This window comes from Gopherus evgoodei, chromosome 1 (assembly GCF_007399415.2).
Source record: "Gopherus evgoodei ecotype Sinaloan lineage chromosome 1, rGopEvg1_v1.p, whole genome shotgun sequence".
Lineage (NCBI taxonomy): Eukaryota > Metazoa > Chordata > Testudines > Testudinidae > Gopherus > Gopherus evgoodei.
In genome coordinates this window covers 265,568,191-265,595,791 of record NC_044322.1, presented here as the reverse complement: position 1 = coordinate 265,595,791, position 27,601 = coordinate 265,568,191, and the positions used below count along the sequence as shown (strand labels likewise).

At 45.6% G+C, this 27,601-nt stretch overlaps 1 protein-coding gene across 1 annotated transcript in view; it reads right to left on the bottom strand.

The window, feature by feature from the left end:
- BTBD11 (BTB domain containing 11) overlaps positions 1-12,666 on the bottom strand; it is a 331,313-nt gene extending 318,647 nt beyond the window's left edge. Inside the window, 1 exon segment of the mRNA XM_030545135.1 lies at positions 10,808-12,666. Coding sequence (XP_030400995.1) covers positions 10,808-11,774 — 967 coding nt within the window. The 5' untranslated portion in view covers positions 11,775-12,666.
- Between the last annotated feature and the right edge of the window lie 14,935 nt (positions 12,667-27,601).

Below are 27,601 nucleotides of genomic sequence, written 5' to 3'. Positions count from 1 at the left end.
CTCCATTACCTCTCCCCTTCATTCTTGTGCTTGGTTCCTGTTTGCAAGCCTTTGCGTAGCTAAGATCGCGGTGCCTGGTTCCACAGCCTAAATACACTCCAACATAGCCAAATACAATACATAAAAGGCACTATATCCAGAACTCCTGACTATCCAGTAAAGGATCGATTAAATTGATAATCGGAGGATTCTCCAGGACCGCTCAAGTTTATTCACTGTAGCTGTTGCTGGGATGTCACCCCACCCTACCCTCCTGGGTACATCTGGATAAGCAAGGTTTACAGTAATGGGATTTAAAAGCATAGTACCTTTAAATACCCAGACACTCTCCCATAGGATGATCAGACAGCAAGTGTGAAAAATTGGGATGGGGTAAGGGGTAATAGGAGCCTATATAAGAAAAAGACCCAAAAATCAAGACTGTCCCTATAAAATTGGGATATCTGGTCACCCTATCTCACAGGGTTATTTAGAGAGAGAGAGAGAGAGAGAGAGAGAGAGAGAGAGAGAGAGAGAGAGTGTGTGTGTGTGTGTGTGTCCCCTCACTATATGTTCCATTCTATGCATCCGATGAAGTGGGCTGTAGCCCACAAAAGCTTATGCTCAAATAAATTTGTTAGTCTGTAAGGTGCCACAAGTACTCCTGTTATTTTTGTGGATACAGACTAACACAGCTGCTACTCTGAAACCTGTGTTTAAAGAGGCTTCCTAATTCCAGCAACATTGATGTAAAGATCATCCAGGCAAATATCCTCAAACATGCACAGATGTGGCTCCCATTGGTTTCTGAGACAGCTACATATGCATGTCCAAGGCCAATCATGCTGCTGTTGCCAATTGTTTGAGTTTATTTTGATTCATGCATTCACTCCATACTAAGTTGCACCTGTGCTTTGCTCTAATTGCTCCTGGACACATTTTGAGAAGTTGTAATAATAGACTACTCCAGTAACACCTTGTTCAACTGATAACAAGCATATATTATAACATAGTAATTGCAAACATGTTTGATATCTTTACAAACTCCCACCAGAGTTCTCTCAGTACCTGGCAGCTTGGGAAAAGAAATGAGCCTTTATAACATCATTTAAAGGCTGATTTTTGTAAAATGGGGACAATTTCAGATGGGAATAAGGATCAGAGCAAATTAAAGAAGGGCTCCCTTCTTTAATTTCCTCTAGAATTCCCTTTTCTCTGCTCATTTAGAGCCCAACCCTGCTACTATTATGGAAATAATTCCAGTAATATCAATGGGAATGCTCACACGAGTAAAGTCTATAGGATCAGACCCTGAATTTGCCTTCCTGGCTCAGTTACACTCACTAACTCCTAGCTGACATTCCCACTTAAAACTTGCAGCACAGAACTTCATCGGAACTTTGCTTTCATACACCAACCACTCAAAGAATAAGTGTTTGTCTCTTCTGCTTCCATATTTTAGGTTTTTTGTTTTTTTTTAAGTTAGAATTAATGAAAATATCTATTATTGACTCAACTGTAAGTACATAAAGGTCCAAATTCTGAATTCAGTTATATCCAGGGAAGTCTGAACTAATGCCAATGAAGTCAGGGTCAAATTACATAATCCTTACTCGAACAATACTACCACTGAAGTCAATTAAGGATGACAGAATTTGGCCCAATGGTTTTAATGCAGATTTACTCGGTGTTACCAAAATGGCCCAGGATGTTTAACAAACAGATAGTCTTGACTGAATGAGATTAACACAGTATACTTAACTGGTCCTTAATAGCCCAGAATCTACTTGTCTGAAAGATTCCCTTTGACATTCTGCCACAGAGAGAGGAGGCGGCAGCTGCTCTCTCTGTGGGTCGCTTCAGCCTTGAAATTTGCTCTGATCCTTATTCCCATCTGAAATTGTCCCCATCAATGTTGCTGGAATTAGGAGGCCTCTTTAAACACAGGTTTCAGAGTAGCAGCTGTGTTAGTCTGTATCCACAAAAACAACAGGAGTACTTGTGGCACCTTACAGACTAACAAATTTATTTGAGCATAAGCTTTTGTGGGCTACAGCCCATTTCATCGAATGCATAGAATGGAACATATAGTGAGGATAGATATACACACATACACACACACAGAGAGAAAACATGAAAAGGTGGTAGTTGTCCTACCAACTCTAAGAGGCTAATAAATTAAGAGAAAAAAACTTTTGTAGTGATCATCAAGATAGCCCATTACAGATAGTTTGACAAGAGGTGTGAAAATACTTAACATAGGGAAACAGATTTAATGTGTGTAATGGCTCACCATTCCCAGTCTCTATTCAAGCCTAAATTGATGGTGTCTAATTTGCATGTTAATTCAAGTTCGGCAGTTTTAAACCCACTAACAACAAAACCAAACGTGGACCAAGTTGCATGCCTTGTTCATAACCCAGAAGACATTGTGGAAAGGAAATCTAGACCCACCATTTAAGAATTCAAGGATTCCAATCCAAGTGTCTACACACTTCAAAAACACAATTAAACACCTAGTTAATTCAAAGTGAAATGTTTATTAAAATAAAACTAAAACAAGTCTCCAGCACCTCAGCAAGCTACTACAGTAGGTGTTTGTTATACATGCATTCTACTAAACTGCCAAACATACATAATGGCTCCTAGTTTCCAAGCTGCTGTAACATATACCTCACCTCATTATACCCATGTGAAAATAAACCAAACCTCTAACTGATTCATTGCATTTCTTCAATAATCTCCTACCCCTAATTTCACAGAAAATCAGTTACTTTATAGAATGTATAATGAATGATCACAATCCAAATTATGTTTTTCTGAGCCCACAACACAGATTTCTTCATTCTGGGGGAAGGGGCAGCAAGGCGGGGGCAGGAGGGAGGGAAATCATGGCAAATTTAAAGAAATGTAACTATCAAACAAAAATCAAGCAAGCTTGTCCCACTGCTAAAGAATATTTCTTCTAAGGAATCCATGAAAGACCAGCATAGAAGCAGTTTTCAGATTTGATGCCTCAGCTGATGTACTTCTGTGGAAAATATGCCTTTTCAGATGGTTCTATTGAACACCTCTGTTGAAGTAATAGTACATTTAACCAATTATGCAGACTATATTGAGTTTACTTTTGACTGCATCTATACATTTTAAAAATATCTTGAAATATTTATTGGCTGCATGGTAATTATATTTATAGATTACACACATTAGGCTAAATTAATCTCTTTTGGCCAGAAACAGAAAGCAGAAAAAACCAAGGGGAAAAAATATTCTGCACGTGATCGTCTTCCTAATATTCTTTACTCTACTGAAACCTTCCACATGCAGAGGTGTGCTATAAAGTGATGTTTGGAGAAATGCACTGGTGGTGAGGTTGTCAGTTCACTGTGGTGCTGGGACTGGGAGTGAGAATATGACCTGGTACTGGTGATGGTGTAAGTGGAAGGAATTTGAAAGGTGCTGAAGCTAGGAAGAGATGAGGAGTGCAAGTAGGTGCTGATGCAAGGTGTGGAGAGCAAGACTGGAGGAAAACAGCACTGGTACTTTCTTTAAGATCAGCCTGCAATCCAAAATGGCTGGATGTTTATTAAAAAATCAGCAGTGACCGAGTTAATGTTGACCTTTACATTGCCATCATTAGAATTCGGAGTTACTGCCCTACTGAAATCAATGGGAGCACAGCAGTGGAATTTTTCATACACAGCTGTTGATAAGAGGACATAAGAAAAGTGGGGGTCATACATGATCCCACTACAGATTTCAGCCTCTGAATAGTGAACTCAAGTAGAAGGAAATGTATTGGGGGGGGGGGAGGTAACAGGAGATTATCTGAAACAAGGAGTATAAATAAGTCCAAAAGATGCTTAGTTTTTTTCCTAGCAAATGAGGAGGAGACTACAGCATGGGGGAAAAAAAAACTATGATGGTGGAATTGGAATTAAAAGAAAAGGTCTGTCAGTCAAGACTGGTCTTTAACTGTCCCTAAATATTCTGATGTCACATTAGATGGCAGCTCAAATGAAGTTTCAGATTTTTACAATGCACTTACAACCTTAACATCTTAATGGAAATACCAGAAGCAATACAACAGAGACAACAAAGTGTTCACAATTAATCCAGATGATAGCTTATTTATATAATATTTTTAAAAACTTTAACATGTTTAGTTAAACTATACAAGTTTACTATTGTCTGTGATCTACTTTTCAGCCTCCAGAGTTTGCCTAGATTAGGAAAAGAGGTCAACCTTAGATCAGGGTTGTTAACACACATTAGCCAATCCCATCCTAATCCCATTTTTTCTTCAATTTGCTGCATCTTTGCTCTGTATGCAACATTAGGAATATAAAGAAGCCACATAAATGACTGAACTTAATAACTACAAGGAAACAAGGCTTAGCAACATACATACATACATACATGTATTATATATACACACTATACCTACACACATACTGCATGTGCACTATGACTCTGGTAGAATCTAGTGACTTCTGCAACAGAAGACAGTGAGACCCACTAGAGGGCTTCTAAACTACTACCTATAGCCGATATACACTATACTATACTATAGCCTAAAGCTAATACCAATCCTCAGTTTAGTTCAGATAGAGCCTAGATAATACTGGCCTATTTTTACCCCTCCCTTGAGTTTTCCTATGAAAATGGAAAATAAAGGCTTTGGTTCCTAGGTTGCACAGTAAATGCCTGATCCAAGGCCCATCAAAGTCAGTGACACCCTTTCCCCTGATGTCAGTGTCTTTTGGATCTGGTCATAAAAGTAGTTTCTTAGTGAAAAAAAGAACAAGATTTAACATGTGTGCGCATACTATGACATGCAAAATGTGTAATGTTTGATGGAACTTTTAAATGTGTGTATCAACAGAATCCCAGAGCCCAAATGTAAAATATTTAATTTTCATTTAGCCATTAATTTGAAAGCTCTAGTTATCCAGAAAACATACTGAGTAATTCTGAGGTAATTGGGTTGCAATACAGAACTTGAAGTGAACTTAGCTGCAGTTGCAACGGGCAGCACATATCTTCCCCAATGGTTCTGTTGTGGGAACCACAGGGTTCCATTTTGTCACCCCTTCTGTAAAATATATGTATTTGAGGCCTGTGGGAGGGTTAGTGAGGAGGCTACAGTGTAGTCTACCTCTCCATTCACTCATGAAAGTTCATGCTCCAATATGTCTGTTAGTCTATAAGGTGCCACAGGGCTCTCTGCTGCTTTTACAGATCCACACTAACACGGCTTCCCCTCCGATATCTCTCCATTATTTCTCACCCAGCAATGCACTGCAATGAATGAGCCAGTGAATAAGATAAGGGCTTGTTTGGGTTAAGGTAGCTGGCTGAACTCAATCCCAACAAGGGTAGTGGGTTGGAGGAAACAACTGGCGGAAGCAAGCAGAACTAGCAAGGACTATATCAGCCACACTGACTCAAGGGCGTGACCGACACTGGTAGAAGGTTATTTTGTAACACAGATCACGTTAGGACATCTAGGAGCTGCTGAGGATCTAACTATGGTTAAAAATACTGGGCTGGATCCTCAGATGTGGTGAGTAAACACTGGGCACAACTGATTGGGGAATGCCATGAAAGAGTCATTTGTGTCTCTCCAATCCTGAGGGTGCTTTTCCACCACCTCCACCCCTCCTTAGTTTAAAACAGCCTCATAGCTTGCAACCATTTCATATTCAGATGCAGACTGATATCCAAGCAAGCCTCTTGCAAGAAGAAACATTGGTGTTCTGTGATCTTCTGGTTGTCTGTCTTGTTTCCAGGTAGAATTTAAGGTGTGCACTTGAACCTATAAAACCCTAAATGATTTGAGACCTGCCTGCCACGGAGACTTTCTCCCTCCGTGAGTGGTACTGCCACAGTTGCAATCAGCAAAGGCACAAAGTCTGGAGTCCCCCAATTCACATGGCTTGGGTCTACTGGTAAGGTGTTCCCCATAAGGGGTCCTTGACTCTGGAATTGGCTTCTATCAGAGTCTGGTGGGCCATTCTATGCATTTGTTACTCCCACCCAGATCAATGCATGTGTAACTGTTGTTCACATGCTACTGACAATATAATTGGGGCCCCGATTTATGAACCATCCACACACAATATACCCTACATTATCTCCTGGGCATTTGGAGAGGGTAGATTGGAAGCGTGGGGAAAGCATTGTTAGAAACCCAACTATTGTTATGGTTGTAACTCAAGTGGTGAGTACAGAGGAAGGATGGTCTTGTGGTTATGCCACTGAACAGGGACCAAAGGATGTGGCTTCAGAAGTTCTTGGCTCCCTACCACAGGCTTGTCGTACAACTTTGGACAAGTCAGTGTGAATCTCTCTGTGCCTCAGTTCCAGATCTGTGAAACAGAGATCATATTTCCCTCCCTTACAGAAATACTGTGTGGATTATTTCCTGAATGATTATGAGACACTTGGATATTATGGTGATGGGGCTATATCAGTAAATAAACTAAACAAACCTTTCAGAGGTGGGGGAGGAGAATGTAATAATTTTAGCATTTATAACTAATTGTTATGAAAATGCTCAGAGCTCATAGCAAGCACTTGAAATAAATCAGAAGGAGAATAAAAGAATAGCATAAGCACATAGGGACAAAATCAGAAAGGCTAAGGCACAAAATGAGTTATACTTAGCAAGGGGCATACAAGACGATAGGAAGAGTTTTTTAAAATAAATTAGGAGCAAAAGAAAAGTGAAGGAAAGTGTAGATCCTCTATTTACCAGGGAATGAGAACTAATAACTGGTTTCATATCTATGACATTACATATTTTTATTTTAGGAAGGCATTTGACACAGTTTCACAGGACAATCTCATAAGCAAACTAGGGAAATGTGGTTTGGATGAAATTACTATAAAGTGGGTGAAAAACTGGTTGAAAGACTGTACTCAACAAGTATTTATCAATAGTTTACGGTTTAACTGGGAGGGTATATCTAGTGGGGTCCCAAATGGGCCAGTCCTGAGTCCAGTATTATTCAATGTTTTAATTAACGACTTGGATAAGGGAGTGGAGGGTATGCTTACAAAATTTGCCCATCACCACAAACTCAGAGGGTTTGCAAGCACTTGGAGGACAGCATTAGAATTCAAAATGACAGAGAATTAGTCTCAAATCAAGAAGATGAAATTTAATAAAGAAAAAAGTGCAAAGTACTTAACTTAGGTAGGAAAAATTAAAACGCATAGCTACAAAATGGAGAATAACTGCTTAGGTGGTAGTACAGCTGAAAAGGATCTGGGGGTTACGGCAGATCACAAATTAAATATGAGTGAAAAATGTGATGCAGTTGTGGAAAAGGCTAATATTCTGAGGTGTCTTAACAGGAGTTTTGTATGTAATACACAGGAGGTAATTGTCCCACTATTCAGCACTGATGAGGCCTTAGCTGCAGTACTGTGTCCAATTCTGGGCACTACACTTTAGGGAAAATGTGAATAATTGGACTGAGTCCAGAGGAGAGCAACAAAAATAATAAAAGATTTAGAAAGCCTGACCTATGAGGAAAGGTTAAGACTAAACATGCCCAGTTTTTTTTGAGAAAAAGATGAACAAGCAGGGACCTAATAACAATCTTCAAATATGTTAAGAGCTGTTATAGAGGCCAGTGATCAGTTTTTCTCCATGTCCACTAAAGATAAAACAAGTAATGGGCCTAATTTGCATCAAGGGGGATGTAGGTTAGATATTAGGAAAAACCTGGTAACTATAAAAGTTCTCAAACAGGCTTCCAAGGGAGGTTGTGGAATCCCCATTATTGGAGGTTTTTAAGAACAGGTTGGACAAACACCTGCCAGGGATGGTCTAGGTTTATTTGGTCTTGCCTCAGCACAGGGGGCTGGACTTGGTCTCCCAAAGTCTCTTCGAGTCCTACATTTCTATGATTCTATGAAAATAAAAGATATCCTGTATCACCATGGGTCCTGATTCTGCATTCCTTGCACAAAATCTCCACTAAATAGAAGATAGTATACCAAACTGTAAATTATAAAACTATAAAGAACTCAGTCATTTACATGTAGAGGATGAAGATGCGCGGGATGGAGCCTAGAGGAAGAGGCAAAGTTATGATGAACTAGTTATGGTCTGATCCTAGCATCTTTACTCAGGCAAGGTTCCAACTGATGGCAGAGAGTTTTGCTTGACTCAGGACTGAGCCACAAATGAGGTATTGCTAGGTAAAGCAACAAACAAAATGGAGAGGGAAAAACTCAAGAAGTCTCTGAAAATAAGATGAATGAGGGTCATGAATTAAGTTAATTTAAATCCACAGAGGTGCTACAATGGGAGTTACAAAATGAAAGACTGAACACAGTTCTGTAGGGACAGCACTGCAACATCAGAAATGAAAAATGGTGCCATCTGAAATGTACAGGCACAATAACGTGACTAAAGGAAAAAACATGGCACTAACACCATTAAAGAGAACACATGCATGCACACACAAATTGTGTTAAAATAAAGCATAAGGATCATGAGAGACAACCCATTAACCACAAAGAAATTCTGATTTAAGGCTAAATAAAGCTCTTGGGGCATACCAGTTTATGGAGGTGGTCACAGCTCAATAATGGAAAGCTGACAGATGCAGGAATGACCATTTACACCAGCTGGGGATCTACCCCCTTGTTTTGCCTCTGTATTGCATCCCTCTAGATCCTTTCTGGGAGAAAGGATGTCTCAAAACAGGTAATTATGCATATAGCAATGGTTGGGCTACAGTATGTTAGAGTTAAATTATATACATGAGAGAAGCTGAACTCAATTTCTTGTTTTCAAAGCAATATTTTACATCTCAGCTTTATATATATATTTTCCTTTACATTGAGAGAGAGAGAGAGAGAGAGTAAAAGAGAAAAACAATTTCAGCTTGAGTCCACTAAACATATCATAGGTTTGTTGCATTTTCCCTAAACCTATGAATGTAGGTTAGCTGGCAATAGAAGAAATTTCAATTCCGGGGACCAGGGTTTTATTAAATGAGAGCTAAACCATTAAAACGTTGGACACCTCCTAAAAAAAAATTCCCCAGGAAGTTGATGCATCATTGTGTTGCATCTGTGTCAAGCTTTTGGTAAACAAGCAGCAACATGAATGAAATCTGCCCAGAAAGACTGCATCTGAGCTCCAACCACGCAGTCTCTGGCCAAACCTCCGCATATAAAATAAAGTTTTATTTCATTTTCGAGTGTTCAGTTACGGTTGTACCATTTCCTGTGGAAAATTGAAGCTTTGAAGTGTGTGTCTATAACTCAAGCGTTGCTGAAACCCAACCATTTTGAGAAGCCCCCTAAAAAAAAAAAACACCAGAACCTTCCCCCCCCCCAACACACGATACGTTCAATCAACCCATCAGTCGTGATGCCAGAAAGTTCATTAGGGATGTCACTGTAAATAATGTCCCAAAATGCCACTAAGACCCTCTTTCCACTCCCTCCTCCGACTCCATTGTGCTGGCGACAGGCTGCAGCAGAATCACACACATCCATATGGTACCGTAGCGCTGAACCCCCAAGAGAGCAACACGGAGTGTTTGACAGCTTCCCCCCCCCTTAATGAGATCGGCCGCGCATTTTTTGTGATGCAGAAGGACCTGTTCCTCTTCCACCCCCACACCTCTCTCTCCCCAGCTCTGTAGGACTGAAGCTTTAGCCCGCCGCAGACACTTGCGGCATGATACTCCATACAGATGGCCCGGGGAGGGGGGGAATTGATGCACGACGAAGGGTCTTTCTAGGCTCGATTTACAGTCTCCTCGTGTCCCGCTAAAATTGTGTTCAAGGTGAAAACGGTTTGACACCAAATGTACATGGGGTAAACGCCGATCCGACACAGTAGGGTGGAAAACGCCTCCAGCTCGACCTGCACAAGGCGCAGCAAGCGGGAGGGCAGCAGCCGGCGGGTTAATTACCAACAGCCTCAGCCCGAGTGCGCAACCCTCCGGCGGGCTCACTTCGCCGACGCGAGTTGAGCCCTTCAGGGCTGCAGGATGGGGCTCAGCTACCCTGCAAAGCGCAGCCATCTGCGCTTCCTAGATCGGGGGGGGGGGGGGGAGAGTGAGAGTCGGCTCTCTACGCTCCCCACGGGCCAGATCCTGGGAGATGCTCAGCATCTGCAGCTCCCATTCACTACAGGTGCTCAGCCCTTCCCGAGAGGGAGTCCTGGCTTCCCGGATCAGCCTTCTCAGTCCAGATGCGCAAAACTGCGGCTCCTAGAGCCTGAGGGCAAAGTGTGGGGGTCTGGGCGCAGGGAGGGGGCCCCAGCGGCTGCGGGTCGCAGAAGGGATTTTTAGCTGGCTGGCTACAGCTGATACTTCATCCAAATAAAAAATAAGAAAAAAGTGTCAAAATGCGAAACATTCACGCGCATTGGGACTGGGTTTCCCTGCAGTACTCGCCATATACTCTGCTCCCAGCGCAAACTTTGAGGGGCACAAGAACGGCCTAGGTGGTCAGCCCCCCCCCTTCCCGCTGGTATCCCAGGTGGTCACAGACTATAACCCTCGTTCCCCCTCCCGCTGCACTGACACCGAGGGAGCTGCATACCGTGCCCGCCACCCACCTGCCCCTGGCCCCACACGTGGGCACACGGGGAAGGCTGCACACCATGACCCCCTCACCCCTGGGCTCGCAGGGGAGCTCACGGGGGGGGCTGCAGCCCCTACCGCCCGCCCCCAAGAGGGCACGTGGGGAGGGGGCAGCCCCCAACGCCCCGGCCCCACAGGAGGGCGACAGCCCCCAATGCCCCCTCCCCACCCCCGACCCCACAGGTGAGCCCGGCCCGCGCACTCACCGCTGGCGTTCTTCCCGCAGATGAGGTGCTGGTAGGGCTGCAGCAAGCCCCACAGCTCCGCGTCGTTGTTGACCGTCTGCTCCAGAGACTCCACCGTAAACTTGGGCGCTTCGCCGCCGCCGCCGCTTTCCTTGTCCTTCTCCGCGCCAGCGGCGGCTGCCGAGCCGGAGCCCGAGCTCCGGGTGGGGTGCGGGTGGGCCGAGGCGCTGCCCCCCGCCATCACCCGCCGGTAGATGTCTCGGAAGAGGTTCTCCAGGCAGGCGGTCAGGTAGATGGCGGCGTGCTCGTGGATGCGCACGGCCACCCGGCTGTCCACCATCCAGCGGTAGAACTTGCCCACCGAGAAGGTGAGCCCGCAGCGGGTGGATTTGCCCCGGCTGAAGCGGTCCCCGCCGCTGCTGCTCATGTTGTAGAGGGAGAGGGCGCCCAGGGCGGCCGCCGTGCAGCTGGAGGCCAGCGTCCAGTCCAGGACGATCTCCATGGCGCTCTGGATCTCGTACTTGGTGCATTTGGCAAACCGCAGGCTCAGCCGCTGAGCCTCCTTGGCGATCCGGATCAGCGCCCGGCTGACCAAGGTGGAGAGCTTGGCCAGAGCATCTCTGGCAGGGGTGGCCGCCGGGCCGCGGGGCTCCCTGTGCCGCAGCAGGAGCAGCGCCTCCACCTCCTCCAGAGTCCAGGGAACCTCCTCAAGGTCAGGCAGCAGCCTGGAGCACTGCTGCCCCGAGCAGTCCAGCACCTCGGAGTCTTCCACTAGGACCGTATTGACAGTGTCAAAGCTGTTGTGCCTACTGTGCATGGAGTCAGCTAGATGCTGCCAGCAGTTTCCTCCATAGGGGTAAGCCGGGTGGGAATCCGAACAGCACAGGGACAAGTTGGAGGACCGGACTGAATCCGCAGCACCACCATAACCAGAATCCAGGGTCAAATCTTCCAGCGTCCTCACCACTGTCTTACCTCGCCTTGCCATAGCTGCACTTCATGCTGCACCCGCAGGAAACCAGAGTGGGAATGGAAAGACACGACAGAACCCACTGGCCACTTTGCTGCGCCTTCCAAAGCCTCTTCCCGGCCCACGCGCCGGCTCAGCTCTGTGGAGGGGCTCGGCAGCCCCGCTCCCAGCCGGGCGGCGGAAGAACACCGGAAAAATAAAAGTGTTTAAATGTTCCCTTCTCCCCACCGCCGCCGCCCGCCTCCCGCGCCGATCCCTGCACTGCACTAGCAGGCAGCCCTACGCCGCAAAACCCAGCCAGCCGGAGAAGGGAGTGGGGAAGAGGCGGCCCTATGTAAAACAGCTCGGGAACGAGCCAATAGGATTGGAATATGCTAATTCTATCACCACTTCCCCACCCCCATCGGCAGAAGTGGGGGTGTCGAGCTTCACTGTTTAGAATCCAGGGAGAGTCAAGCCCCAGCCCCCGGACCGCCCTGGGCCCGTTACCAGGACCTAGGGGATGGTATTAGGTTTTGGGGTTTTGTTTTTGTCTCGCTCTCTCTGGTCATTTGTCTTTGCTGAACTTTGCTGTTGAAACAGAACTCACAGGAGCCCTGTAGCGTCTCCAAAACAGAGGCGGTTCAAAGCTCCAGGACCGGGTAGTGATCTGCGTGGTTAAGAATAACCTAAATCTCAGGCCTGTGTCCTTAGCAGGTAGCAGAAATTAGAAACCAGCCTAGAACAGCTCCAGCAGCTGCGAATTCTTGTAACAGGATATTCTGCTCCAGTGGTTCCCCGCCCCTGGGGCCAGGGCCCTCCCTGGCCATTTCGGTGCCCTACGCAGCCCCACCCCCGCGGGGGCGGCACGGGGGGCTGTATGGGACCCAGGCCTCCGCAGGTTGGGCTGGGTCGCTCCACTTCCTGCCGCCCGGTGAGTGCCGGGCAGCCAGGCCGACCCTGCACTCAGGGGGCGGCGGGAACTGGAGTGACCCGGCCCCAGCCCGCTCCGTTCTGCGCCCCTGGCTCCCAGCCTTAGGGAACAGGGGGGAACCGCTCACCAGTCGGCGCGGCTGGGAGCGGAGCAGGCTGCTCGGAGCGCCCTCCACTTACCGCCGCAGGTCAGTGCAGGCCCGCCCCCTGCTGCAGGGCGGGGGCTTTGGGGAAGGGGTGGAGTGGGGGCGGGGCGGAACAGGGGCTGGAGCAGCAGGCAGCTGTGCAGGGTAAGCGGGCCCTGACTGGGCGCATCCCAACACAGATACTTCAGGTTTTTGTGACTGCACCTATGCCAGTGAACCACCTGCCTCCCATTTAATTACCTGGCGCAGCAAGCGCCATTACAGGTTAGAGCATGCACAGCCGATTGTAGGTGGTCTGAGGGACACATACCTGACTACAGTGGGAAATTGTAAAGCCTGGTATTTTCCTCTCAGCTCATCACAGAACCCCCGTGTAAGTTCCCCTCCCCCATCATTACAAAAATCATTTTTTCTTTAAGATTAAGGAATAAATCATTTACATGACTACGGACAACTGCTGAGCTCAGGAACTATTCTGTTTGGCTCCTGCCAAGGCAAGATACACCTCTCTATTCTTCCTTTGCTAGTCAATGTCACTCAGTCTTATGCTTGTGTGCATTGCCAGCATGGCGGTTCAGCACCCATGGTGGAGGCAATACCAAAGACCTAAGATTTTAGAGACAGTTCTGAGAAGTTCCCCATAAACCCAGGAGACCTAAGATTGGGCACGAGTAGTTCTGTTAACAGGGTCATCTGCATGTTTTAAGTTAAGCATGAGTTCAAACCCTTTGGATCAGGACTTCAGTTATGTGTGTCTTTTGAAGAGAAAAAAAGTAGCAAGGGGGAAGTATAAAACAGTTTTTTATTGAACCTGTTAGCATTATCTCCCACACAGATTAAATGGATTCTCTCGCCTTCATTTTTCTCACATTCTTTTTATGCCAGCGGTTTGCTAAGTTTTCCAAAAACAAAATAAAGCCATGGGGCAAAAAAAGTAGAGAAACTTGATTTAGAACTAAACAAACTGCCATGTAGTAGTAGCAGGCATAGTTTTAATTTGGAAAGACAATCTCCAAATAATTAAAAGAAGTATTCGGAACCCCCTAGAAACTCTTAAAATTAACCCCCAAAGAATGAGGCAGAATTTGAAAAGCAAGACTCTTATTAACGTTGGTGAGAGTTTCACATACACAGCTAAAAAGTCCCGGACAGTTCATGAACAACTTATGCCTAGTGGAGTATATATTAATCTTTATGTGCTGAGTGTTATTGCTAATGGGAGTTGCATGGCAAAGGGCTCATGCAACAAACAGAATATACTCCTAAGTGTGCACTTCTGTTCTGCAGAAATGTTATATTGCTTTAATCGTAAAACACCAGCAAACATCTATCCCTTTAAGTGTAAAAGGCTAGCAAACGTTTCTTCACTCCGACTTCAGTTTAGTCAGTCAAAATTCTTCAGCAGACAAGGCCAGTCAAGTAAGAGATTTACCCTCTCAAGGGAGCAAAAACTGGCAGACCTTCAGCATAAACTTCCTAAAGAAAAGGCATGAACACAACTGCAAGGAGAAGGTAGACTAGTTGGGGTAACTATGACATCCCTGAAAACACCTAGAGGGATTTAGACTATGACTTAAGGGAGCTACAGTAAGAAAACCAAAAGATACCTTGACAGCATTTTCAACTTTGAAACAGGAAATGTCAGGCAGAATAGATCTGCAAAAGACATCCTAAAAGCCACAGAATTCACACAGTAGCCATAATGAATAAGCAGAGGATGGGGGAGCTCTGGATTAGAGTGAATACCATGCTGAAGAGAGAAAGGGCTAACGTGGTGCCCACGTTTAAAAAGCCGAAAAAGGAGGAGCTGGAGAACTATAGACCAGTCAGCCTTACCTTGATACCTGGGAAGCTACTAGAGCAATAGATAAAACATTCAATTTGCCAATACCTGGAGGATAATGGGTGGTCACTAACAACCGGAATGGATTTACTCAGAACAAATCTTGCCAAACCAGCTTGATTTTCTTCTTTGACAAGGTAACTGGTTTGGTGGATAGGGGTAATGTGGTGGACATAATATACCTGTACTTTAGCAAGGCTTTTGACACATGCATGTCTCATAAATAAGCTGGAGAAATGCAGGCTTGGTGGAACTACCATTAAGTGGATATATAATTAATTAAACAACTGCAAACAAAGAGTAAATATAGATGGAATGATGTCAAATTGGAAGGAGGTCTCGAGTGGGGTTCCACAGGGATCTGTTTTGCATCTGGTGTTATTTAACATCTTTATTAATAATCTAGATGTAGGAATAGAGAGCCTACTGATCAAATTTGCTGATAACACAAAGCTGTGGTGAGGGGGGGACGTGTTTACAAACACTTCAGAGGATGGTGCTAAAATTCAGAGGAATCTTGATAAATTGGAGAACTAGGCTAAAGATAACAAAATGAAATTCAACAAAGACAAGTGTAAGGGGCTACACTTAGGGAAGAAAAATCAAATACCCAAATACAGAACTGGGGAAAACTGGCTTGGCAGCAGCACTGCTTGTCCGAGACCAGTGCAGGTTCAAGTAAGTTTTTGATTGTGTGAGGAAAATCAAAACATGACAGATTGAAAGTTCAAAACCATGTGGCCATTTATTGATGGGGAAGGAGTTGCAACTTGGGCTGGGGAGAAGCGCTTTTACTAACTAACAATACTATTAGAACAAGAATATTTACACAACTTGAAACAATCTATTTACAACCAACAACAGGAAACCAAATGATCTGTGATTAACTGCTCATCAGAAATTAGAGCAGATACACCAAACTGAGTAAACTATATAATTAATCAAATATTGTAAAGTACAACAATTAACCACATTAACAATTAATACAACAATTTAACTCTCATATACTATATACACTGCTTGGTACCAAGTAACAACAATATATACAGTTCTGTATCAAATAAGGGAGGGGAAAAGAGAAGAGGCTAAGCAAACAAAATATTACAGAAATTAGAATACAAATACCGCACTCCAGGCGCAGCTGACCAGCAGTACAGACACCGAGAGCACAACGAATTGATGGGAATTAATCCCACCCATCTCGAGCCTGCAAAATCCACAGGAGACCCTTCTAGCTGGAAAGAGGATCCAAGTCTTCCAGCTAACATGTGGATACTCCTGCAGATCTTGGTGCAAGACATGGTTTTATTTGAAAGCTTTCTTACTCGTGTCAGCATCTGATTGGTCCCTAGCTCCTTTGCCTTCCAGGTTCCGAGCTGGAGCCCTCCACGTAAACAGAATCTGCACACGGCACACTACCCTTATGCACACAGCACACTGGTATTTTTGCACAAGGCACTAGCCTGACCCTTAGGTAACCAGGCAAAAAGAGCGGGAAAATGCACAAGGCACTATAATGTTGCCCACTGCACCATGGTGTTGCACACGGTACCAGTGTGACCTTTTGACCGACAATTGGTCATACAGACGCCATGTTTGAGCATAAGCTTAGGGCTGCGACACTGCTGAGAAGGATCTGGGAGTTGTGGTGGATCACAACCTCAACATGAGTCAGCAATGCAATGCTGTTGCAAACAAGCAAATGAAATTTTGAGTTGCATTAATAGCAACATAGCATACAAGTCATGGGAGGTGATAGTACCACTTTACTCAGTGATGGTAAGGCCTCAGCTGGAGTACTGTGTACTTTTTTCGTCACCAATGTATATAAAGGATGTAGAGAAACTGGAAAGGATCCAGAGGTGAGCAACAAAGATGATCAAAAGGGTGGAATGCAAGCCACATAAGCAAAGGCTGAAGGAACTGGGTATGTTTAGTTTGGAAAAGAGGAGATTAAGGGAGGACATTAAAGCAGTCTTCAAATATTAGAAAGTCTGCCATAAAAAAGATGTAGAAAAGTTTCTCTCTCTTGCCACAGAGGGCAGGACAAGAAGCAATGGTTTCACACTGTATCATAGCAGATTTAGATTAAATCTCAGGAAAAACTTCCTAACTGTAAGAACAGTAGGGCAATGGAGCAAACTGCCTAGAGGTTTTCAAAAAGAGCCTGGATACCTATTTGTCTTGGATGGTTTAGACACAAGAAATCCTGTATCTTGGCAGGGGGTTAGACTAGATGACACTTATGGTCCCTTCTAACCCTATGGTTCTATGATAAGGTTAGAACCATTCTGTAGTAGTTGGCTCAGTCCTCAGAATGTGATAGGCAAGAAGGAAGGGGCATTAACATTAAGGTCCTGCATACTATGTGGTAAGCTGAATTGTAAGTCTTCACTGCACAGTTAACCCAAGTGATTGGCACCCAGGTCTGAGCCCTGGGTTACCCTAGCCTGGGTGTGAGTGTCCCCACAGCAAAGTCCTACCTACATCACTTTCTGCACTTGCCCATGTGTGTCTTGGGGCTTAACCCATGGTTCTTTGTGCTGAGAGGCTCTAGGATTCATTCCCTGTCAACTGCATTAACTGTGGGAGAATGTCATCTGACTTTTGGGGGGATTAGGGAATGGGTACTGGAGGATGATCAGCACTTGAGTGGTTTTGCCAGCATCCTCACTGCAAAGTGAGTGGGTTCCAGCATGAGTTAAAGCAGAGCCTGCAATCTAAACTATGTCCTCAGTTGGGTCAGCTAGCCTGGTCTTAAAGCATCTCCAAACTTGGGTCAGAGGTTTTTCTGGGTGGATAATAGGGAGTTTGGGCTAAAATCCAGTTAAGAGCCCAGATAAATTGTACAGTAAACATATGATTCTGTAGTAGGGTCTCCCCTGGTGTCTACAGTACTCCAGTGCAGCAGATGAGAAATTTTCTATCCAGCTTCCCCTTAACTCAGTAAAAAGCTCCATGTTAGAACTTAATGAGAATGAACACAAACATACAGAATATCTTGGGAGATTTTCCTAAACAGATTCCATTTGTTTTACTCTGTTCCTAAATTTTCAGAGAGTTGCAACTTTTTGCATTGACAACACATGACTGCACTCAGGCATTATTGGGGGAAACTGTATGTTATGAAAGCTGGGTAGCTAGGGTGACCAGATAGCAAGTATGAAAAATCAGGACAGAGGTTGGGGCTGGTGGGTAATAGGCACCTATGTAAGAAAAAAAAATATCTGGACTGTCCCTATAAAATCGGGACATCTGGTCACCCTATGGGTAGCAAACAGCTCTTGATGACTGGAAAGGCATGGGAGATAGCTTGGGAGTGTGAACTGAGCACATCAGTTGGATGTTTATGCTGCAGTGATGAGAAGTAAAATAGTTAATGGTGACATTAAAACAATCGTCTTTAGGCTATAAAGTTAACCACACATGGGGCAGTTCACATCTCAGAGCTATTGTTTCAGGCTCTGGGCAGACTAAGACCAGGGTTGGTGCAAGGAAGTTTTGCGCCCCAGGCGAAACTTCCACCTTACACCCTCCACCAAGCTAACCCCGCCCACCCACCCCCACGGCAGCTAACTCAGCCCCACACCCGGGGAACCCCCCCGCAACAGATACCCCTGCCCACTGCGACAGCTAACCCCTCTCCCCCTTGTCCCCCCACAGCAACTAACCCTGCCCAAGGAGACTCCCCCTATCCCCCCACGGCAGCTAACCCCGCCTGGGGATACTTCCCACCCCACCCACCACGGCAGCTAACCCTGTCTGGGGAGACTCCCCTGCCCCTGCCATGGCAGCTATCCCTGCCTGGGGAGACTCCCCACCACCACCACGGCAGCTAACCCTGCCTGAGGAGACCTCCCCCCACGGAAGCTAACCCTTCCTGGGGGGACTTCCCCCCTCTCCATTGCAGCTAACCCTGCCTGGATAGCCCGCTCCAGCTCACCTCAGCTCCACCTCCTCCACTGAGCACGCCAGCGCTGCTCTAATTCTCCCTGCCCAGGCTTGCGGTGCTGATTGGAGGAGACTTAGAGCTGGGCTGTGTGCTCAGCAGAGGAGGCAGAGTGGAGGTGAGCTGGGGCAGGGAGCTGTTCCCCTGTGTACCTCCCCCCGTTACTGCGGGCAGCCCTCCCCGCGCGCCCCCCTACTCAGCTCACCTCCACTCCACCTCCTCGCCTGAGGAGACTTTTAGGCACCCCCAACCACAAGGCGCCCTAGGCAGCTGCCTAGTTTGCCTAAATGGTTGCACCGACCCTGACTAAGACAGATGTCATGCTATTGCTTTAGAATCAATTCATATCTGAAGAGTTTTCTTTTCAAAATTACAATTCTGGCTTTACATTTGCCACAAAAGCCAGATTCCAGGGCCCTATGGAATCTGTGACCACATAAGATTTCCATATCAAATTATAGAGGGCAGAAATTGTCCCAATTTGATTAATTCAAAGCAATGCAACGTGGCCTTCATGGAGCTTTGGTGATCTCTCATTGCCTGTGGGATACTGCTGCATACTTGAATGAGCTAGCGCATGGACTGGAGGGAACAGCAGGAACAACTAAAAGGGCTACAAGTTTATCTGAGGAAATGTGACTAGACAAAAGATACAGACAGATTTCCTTGGAACAGGAGGGGAGACTAGATCAGTTTGGAAAAATAAAACCTGTCCCAATACTTAATGCCTAGATGCCACAACTGGGAGCTTCAGAAACAATCCTCAGTCCCAAGCCAAAAAGCACATTGCAACATTCCTTGGGTGACCACAAAATTTATACCCTACTTTGCAAGCTGCAGTCTTTGATGGTACCATTAACTGACTTAGCAAAAACAAATAAAAGAAAACAGTCTGGTGGATGCCAGACAATGAAAACCCTTCACTGACTTGGAGAAACTTATGTCAGAATCAGTCTTACAGAGCTTAGAATTCAGATAGGGATTTCTTGAGCAGGTATCCTCAGATGATAGTACCTCAAGGAGATGCTGACTTAGTGAAGACTAATGATATCTGAAATAGGGTCAGTGAAACTGACACTCACAAAGGTTTATCAGTGCCAATTTACACCAGTGGGCAAAAGATCATACTCTGATTCAAAACAGGGTAGGCAATATGTTCCCTGACTTTCCTCCCACCACTGAACTGTCTGCAAACAGATCACTTTGCACCTGAACCAGAAATGTTCTTGCTAGAAACTGAATAATCTACAGTAGAAAAGTAGCATTTGGCTAGCAAATGGCTTGAGAGTTGCACCAGTACTTTCTGGGGAAAGAATTTAGGCTGGAAACTGACCATTGTGCACTCTTAATGCAAGGGTGCCCATCCTCTGGCCTGAGGGTCAAATGTAGCCCTGACAAGTCCTAAAATGCCATCTTGTTCTGGTAGTTGCAGAGGAGGACTTAGCTGATTAGTTTCAATTCTTATTGCTGGTGAAGCCAAACAGATAACGTATCTAATTCACCACTCATGAAAGATATATGTACAAGCAAATACTGTTATTTTCCACCTGTAAAGTTATGTGCAAAACAGCCCTAGTATTCCTGGCAGAGAAGCCTTGATTTGCGGCATCTTTTGAAATCTCTGCTGTAGTGACTCAAGCAAGGAAGGCAATCAATGCTCACATCACAGGTAACACTTTACCTTGCAGGGCTATTACCTGTCAATCAATCACTGTTCAGGGTAGCAGAACCAGGAACCTGACTGACTGCTCCCTAGCACATCTACATCAGCAGGAGTAGGAGACAAATACTGTTATGAAATTGCTTTTTAGGCGAGGGAGAAGGACCCTCCAAACCAAGGCAGAATACTGCACTTGGGTCTCAACTCAAAGCTCAGCGCAGTCTATCGACTTCAGTGGGTGTTGGGATCGGATCCTAATTTGTAGCCAGCCATCAGATTGGATATGATTTTTATGTTAGCTCATTGATTTTGTAATTTAAAAAAAAAAAGAGGGGAGTGGGGTATAGAAGCAAAACAGAAGCACAGCAGGCAGGGTCACACTCCAGGCCAGCTCCTCCATTACAAGACACCTCTTGTTTACCCTTTTTTAAATAGCAACATTAATAAAGGCTTTTGAGCAGCTGAGCATCCCCTCCTCTCCCATGCTCTGCTAGCAGGAGGTGGACTGGGCTAACCTCAACATTTGGGTTCTTAAGAGTACTTTGGTCAGTACCAGAATGGGCTAGAGTCAAGGAGGATATAAAGCTTGCTCTCCTCTGACCAGCAGCTGGTGATAGCTTATGTACAGAGCACAGCACAGGAATTTTTTTTTAATCCCACTCCCACTATTATGGCAGCAGGTCCTGCAGGACGCGTGGGATCCCAGTATCACACAGGGTTAGGGTGACCAGATGTCCCAATTTTATAGGGACAGTCCGGATATTTGGGGCTTATTTTTTATATGGGCTCCTATTACCCCCAACCCCGTGTCCTGATTTTTCACACTTGCTATCTGGTCATCCTACACAGGGTTCTACTTTTTCTGTGAACCCCCCTGCCTGAAAAGCATGACATTGCTAATTTGTCGTGAAAGTATGTTACATGTGCCATGTTTTGGTCAGGATGCAGGGAAACAGAACAGCAGCCCATGCTGAGGGACACTGGGGAGGCAAGAGAGTTCACCTGGTGGAAACTCCCCTCCCCAGCCCAAAACATAGCCAAACCTGAACAGGGGTCTGCTCATTCAAAGACAATTTAAAGGTGAAATATAAAGCGAAATATAAACTTGAGTACTGCACAAACTGATGTGCTGGATGTCTCCCTTCCCTTTGTTAGGAGGGACAGTAAGCACAGAAATTTGAATATGCTCTACCGTTTTCAGAATAACCACTTCTCCCCATCCATCCCTTGTGAAATCCTCTTGGTACTTTGTAATTCAGTGAAGATATCCTAGAACGCATCATGCGGCATCCTTACCCCTACTGTGAATTGTTATAAGACTTCCGGCTGATTTTTGCATGTGCCGTATGGAGCCTCATGTTTTACTGAAACTTTAGAGCTCTAAGTACTCCCCATGCGTTGAGTTCAGCAGCTGTTTTGTTCTCAGAGCTCATTGGAGACGGTCAGAGAGACAACCACGGTACGCCATCTTCATGGGAGAGATTTTACTTTTGTTCCTTATCTAAAATAAATTTAATTCCGGGTAAAAGAGTTTTCTGTTTTTTAGAGACTCACACTTTTATGGTACAATTATAAGTTTGCACAAGGAGAGTTACATCAGATTTTAGAACTATAAAGAATGACTAGAAATGTAGCTTGTCTGGCAATGGGTATCCCCCTCTGTGAAGAATGAAGGAATTATGGGTGGTTTCTTAATAAAACAAACATCACCACCACACATTCCCCATAGGTTACCTTTTTGATAGCAACCTTCCTGAGAGCTGGAAGTTGAATCAAAGGGAGTTGTTACACAGGAACCCCACAGGCAAGGTAAAACAATGACCCAGATAAGAGTCTTGGAGGAAACAATGGAAAATCTGTTAACTGGAGAAAAGCTCATAAGGCTCCATTCAGGCTAGAACAGTTTACTCTTCCCAAAGCCAAGCCTAGGATCAAAGGGAATTCTCCATGTAAAGAATGCTGGCCTCAGGAAGCAGCAGTGAGGGGAGTAGGATCTGGCTGGCAGATACACAGAGGAAGCATGCCGCAAGCAGGCTCTCCCAATTTAGAGATGGGAATAAGATGGACCTCCCTGAGCTATGGACAGAGCATTTTAGAGAAAAAGAATTTCAAAAGGAAGATGCGCTCAAAATCCATTTCTTTCCCCCTACAGGTGTTGAATATTCAGCGCTTGCTTGTCCCCTACTGTTAAGATAGGCTCTGCATGTTAAGCTGATTTCCAAAAAAATTTAGAAAATCTCCCTCAGGAATGCTTTTTAAAGATACTGCAGGGCAGGGGAGGGAGGCAGGGGGAATTATCATCTAAATAGATTTCTTTTTCATTATTCTTCCCCTTCCTGCCCCCACCTCTGAAACACTCCCAATGTGCCTGTGTCATTTGGTTCTGACCCCAGTTATCTGTAATTCTACTCCCTTTGTCTCCTGTGCATCTCCTTGCACAAGCACATAGTACTTGGCACTTCACCAAATTGTGTTTGGGTCAGCAATCGAAATAGAGTCTTGGCCTGTAGGGTCACTGACCTCTGGAACAGCTATAAGACCCTGCTATTTGGAGTAGCTGTATTCTCACAGGACAATGTGGAGAGGAGGGAATGTGCTTTGGACAAATGTCCTCAACTTCATTAACTTTTTATTTAAACAGTAAAGATTTTTTCCATGCTAATTTTGCTTTTATTACCAGGTATAGGGTACTCCACATTTATAAACAAGAGTTCAGATAAAGGACTTGACATATGCAAGCCTTTTTTGCAGCAAACATTAGAAAAACACTCCAAATAATTTGTTTCAATATGAAAGGTCTTTCCATTGTTTTATTTGCTCTAACAATTCTTCAGGTGTTTAAAAAATGCAGCCTACATGTTTCAAAAGGCAAGCTTTAAAGAATAAATCAAGATTATTCATTTTTTCCCTCCTTCTCCCTCTCCCAGCCCCACCAAGGATGATGCTCTTAACTAACTACTGATTAAAGTTCAAGACTGAGCATTATCACATTTTGTTCATTCTATTCTATTACCCAAAGTGTCAGGCTGAAACTATTACAAATAAAGATAAAACAGACTGAAAAATATTTAAAAGTATCCCCTGGAAACTTAACTATACTCTCAGTACTTTTCCTCACAGAGCTACCTATGTTAGGAAGGTACATAGGACCCAACCTGGGCCATTTGAAATGCTAACTGCATCTCTCTCCCCACCAGTAATAGACAGACAAACTATTTACAGTGCAGGAAGGGATTATGGTTTATCCACTTTATTCAGCTAGTGACCCGAGGAAATTTCATGTACTTAAAGAAATATGATCTACCAAGCTGCCTCTTTCAATTTTTGTAACTTAAATATTTCTTATCAGTGCCATAATGAGGGCAAGGCGAGTGAGACACTTGCCTCAGGCGCGGAAGGTGAGGGGCGCAGAAAGTCTCTCATTCGGCAGCAATTCAGCAGCAAGTCCTTCCCTCTGAGAGGGACTGAGGGACCTGCCGTCGAATTGCTGCCGATTGTGGGCAAGGGAGAGGGGCAGCACGTCCGGCTCTTTGGCAGAAATTTGGCGACGGGTCCCTCAGTCCCTCTCAGAGGGAAGGACCTGCCACCAAATTGCTGCCACGCTGCTGAAGAGCCGGATGTGCCGCCTCTCTCCCTTGCCTCGGGCACAAAAATCCCTAGTTACGGCTCTGTTTCTTATGTTTGCTGATGATAGAAGCTCAGCACTGAGTCCCGGGAAAGAAGCAGATGTAAGTCTGCAGAAGGATGTATGCGGTTTCTGCTGTGCATCACTGTGGACCTGTATTTGAAGGAGGAGGGGGGAAGAGAGAGCCCACAAGACCCCCTTCCCTGGAAGCATTTTTAATGTGGCTTTTAAAAACTCTTTGCTGGGGGCACCTTGAGCTTTCTGTTGCCTAGGCCAGAGATTAACAGACTTTTCTCATTGTGTATCCCCTTCCAGATCTACCAGCAGTCCTACCCTTCTCAGCACTTTGTGTGTTCTTCTTAACACTATCTGTCTTTTGCCAATTGTCGGTGACTTACCCAATGTCACACAAAGTCTGTGGCAAAGTAGGGAATTGAACCCGAGTCTTCTGGGCACTAAGCAATTGCCCTAACCACTGGCCCATCCTTTCATTCAAAATTATCAAACTCTTTTTAAAGCTGTTTAGTAACTTGAGTGGATTAAAAGCTTGTACCAAATTCATCTTTAATGTAATTCCACTGCAAACACTGATTCCTGATGCAACTCCCATCTTTGAGCTTGCTTTCCTTCTAACATTCTTCTGCCTCTGGCAATTAACACAAGTTTTAGCATACAGCTTTAAATAAGTCACTGAGGCCTTGGCTACACTGGCGCTTCACAGTGCTGCAACTTTCTCGCTCAGGGATGTGAAAAAAAACACACCCCTGAGCACTGCAAGATACAGCGCTGTAAAGCGCCAGTGTAAACAGTGCTGCAGCACTGGGAGCGTGGCTCCCACCGCTGCAAACTAATCCCCATGAGGAGGTGGAGTACGTGCAGCGCTGGGAGAGAGTTCTCCCAGTGCTGGCGCTGCGACCACACTCACACTTCAAAGCGCTCCCGTGGCAGCGCTTTGAAGTTTCGAGTGTAGCCAAGCCCTGAGCTTCTGTATTTAAAGAAGAGTTCTGTTCTTTAAAATAATGAAATTCCTAAGAATAGATTAGTGTCCCACTTACGGTAGACAATAAAAAATTAAAATGGGACACTGACTGATAGTCGCAATGACTAGTTTCAAAGTTCACTGATGAGAGTAACTTTATAAGACTTTGTGTGAATTGGAAAGTTTAGACACTGAAATCTTGAACCCTTTGTGCAAATACATTAACATATAAAGTTTAACAAACAGATTTCATAATATTTTGAAAAAACAATATGCGCAAGTATTACTGATGTAACTATTCCCCGCTATGATAGAAACTCAGAAACCCCAGCATTATTCTAAGTTAAAGGCAAGAGGTATAGCTGACAGTCCAGCAATCCTGGGAATTACACGTTGGTAAAGTCTAATTTTAGTACCCAGCACATTGAAGACTACAGTAAAGAAACATAGATGAACACAATATGTTTGGGAAGAGTCAACACAGCTTTTGTTAAAAGGGAAATCATGCCTCAATGTATTCAGATTCTTTGAGGGAGTCAACAAGCATGTGGACAAGGGGGATCCAGTTGATATAGTGTACTGGGACTTTCAGAAAGCTTTTGACAAGGTCCCACATCAAAGACTCTTAAGCAAAGTAACCAGTCATGGGATAACAGGGAAGGTCTCCTCATGGATCAGTAACTGGTTAAAAGATAGAATACAAAGGGTAGGAATAAGTGGTCAGTTTTCAGAAGGGACAGAAGTAATTAGTGGTGTCTCCCATGGATCTGTATGGGGACCAGTGCTGTTCAACATATTCGTAAATGAACTGGAAGAGAGGGTGAACAGTGAGATGGCAAAATTTTCAGGTGACAAAGTTACTTAAGTATCTTAAGTCCAACACTGACTGAAAGAATTACAAAGGGATCTCTCAAAACTGGGTGACAAAATAGCAGGTGAAATTCAATGTTGATAAATGCAAAACAATGCACATTGGAAAATATAATCCCAACTATACATACAAAATGATGGGGTCTAAATTAGCTGTTACCACTCAAAAAAGATCTTGGAGTCACTTTGGATAGTTCTCTAAAAACATCTGCTCAGCGTGCAGCAGCAGTCAAAAAAGCTAACAGACCATTAGGAAAGGGATAGATAATAAGATGGTGTAAGCTGGCCGTGTCGGGGCTCGTCCCTCTCAGGCGCGGCGGGGAGCCAGGGTGCCTCCTAGCACGCTGCAGTCCGGGTAGGCTTAGCCCCTCCGCAGGTGTTGAGGGGGTACAGGATCTGCAAACAAGGTACAGCCCCGGCCCTCTAGCCGGGGCTCTCAAAGTAAATAAGCCCCAGCCATTGGACAGGGCGGGCAGTAACAGTTCAGGCTCAGGCCTCTAGCAGGGGCTGAGCAAACACAGTATCAGCCCGGGCCCTTGGCTCGGGCGGGTCACCAAACACAAGTCTAGTTAGCTCTGGCCCTCTGGATCAGGACAGAGCAGTGGCAAAGTCAGAGGGGGCCCAGCCCTTGGTTCGGGTGGGTCACCAAACACAAGTCTAGTTAGCTCTGGCCCTCTGGATCAGGGCAGAGCAGTGGCAAGAGGCGGGAAGAGGGGGAGTCTGCCACCCGGTTACGGGTGGCAGGGGGAACGCAGGCCCTCCCACTCCACTGCGTTCCAGCCCGGGGCCCTAGCAGCAGTCAAGACCCGCTGCGGTCAGTGGGGATCCTGGCCGCAACACACTGACATGGGTTCAGGCTCTTCAGGAGCCAAACCAGGGTCGGCTACCCCCGGGCCACTTCCAACCTCCCCCTCTCTGGGTACCTGCTCCTTGCCAACGTCATCTGGGGGGTCCCAGACCATGGGCTCCTCCGGGTACCAGTCGTGGGGAAGCTCAGGCCACTCCTCAGGGTATCGGGTACACGGCAGGTCAGGCCGACGTTCCTCCGGGTACCGGATCTGAGGCAAGTCCAGCCAGCGCTCCTCTGGGTAGTGGGCACGGGGCAAGTCAGGCCAGCGCTCCTCTGGGTAGTGGGCGCAGGGCAGGTCAGGCCCGGCAGGAGCCCAGGCACCAGCATCTGTCCTCTCCGGCAGCCTGCACCCAACTGAGCGCTGGGGCCGGGCTTTTATACTTCCTGTCCCGCCCCTTGACTTCCAGGGGGCGGGGACAGGCAATGCTGGCTCCACCCACTGAGGCACCTGCTTTGGCTCATCCCTCTCAGGCGCGGCAGGGAGCCAGGGCGCCTCCTTACAGATGGAAAATATCATAATGCCTCTATATAAATCCAAGGTACACTCTCACCTTGAATATTGTCTGTAGTTCGGGTCACCCCTGTGATGGGTCCCCATTGGGGTGCTCCCTGGGACTGAGGTACAGCTGAGCCCTCTATCTGGGTTCCCTCTCGCATTGTGACAAGCTGCCAATCCTTCCAAGCTTGCACTCACACCAACATCCACCGGCAGGGGCCACACCTAGCTGTGTTCATGAATGCTGTGCTAGTCACTGCATGAACCAATAATAAAGCAGCTCCAGCCAAAATACCCCAGCGCTGTACTGTCCTGCCCTGGTCAAAAGCCACAAAAGCCCAACCAGTATGAATTTGTTACCCAGTCTGCCACTTCTATAAAGGAAATCGGACATGCACCAACTCTTGTTCCTGAGCTGAGATTTTTCCCTTTGCACTTCAAACAACACATACTGTTGTAGGCACAATATAAAATAGATTTATTAACTACAGAAAGATACATTTTAAGTGATTATA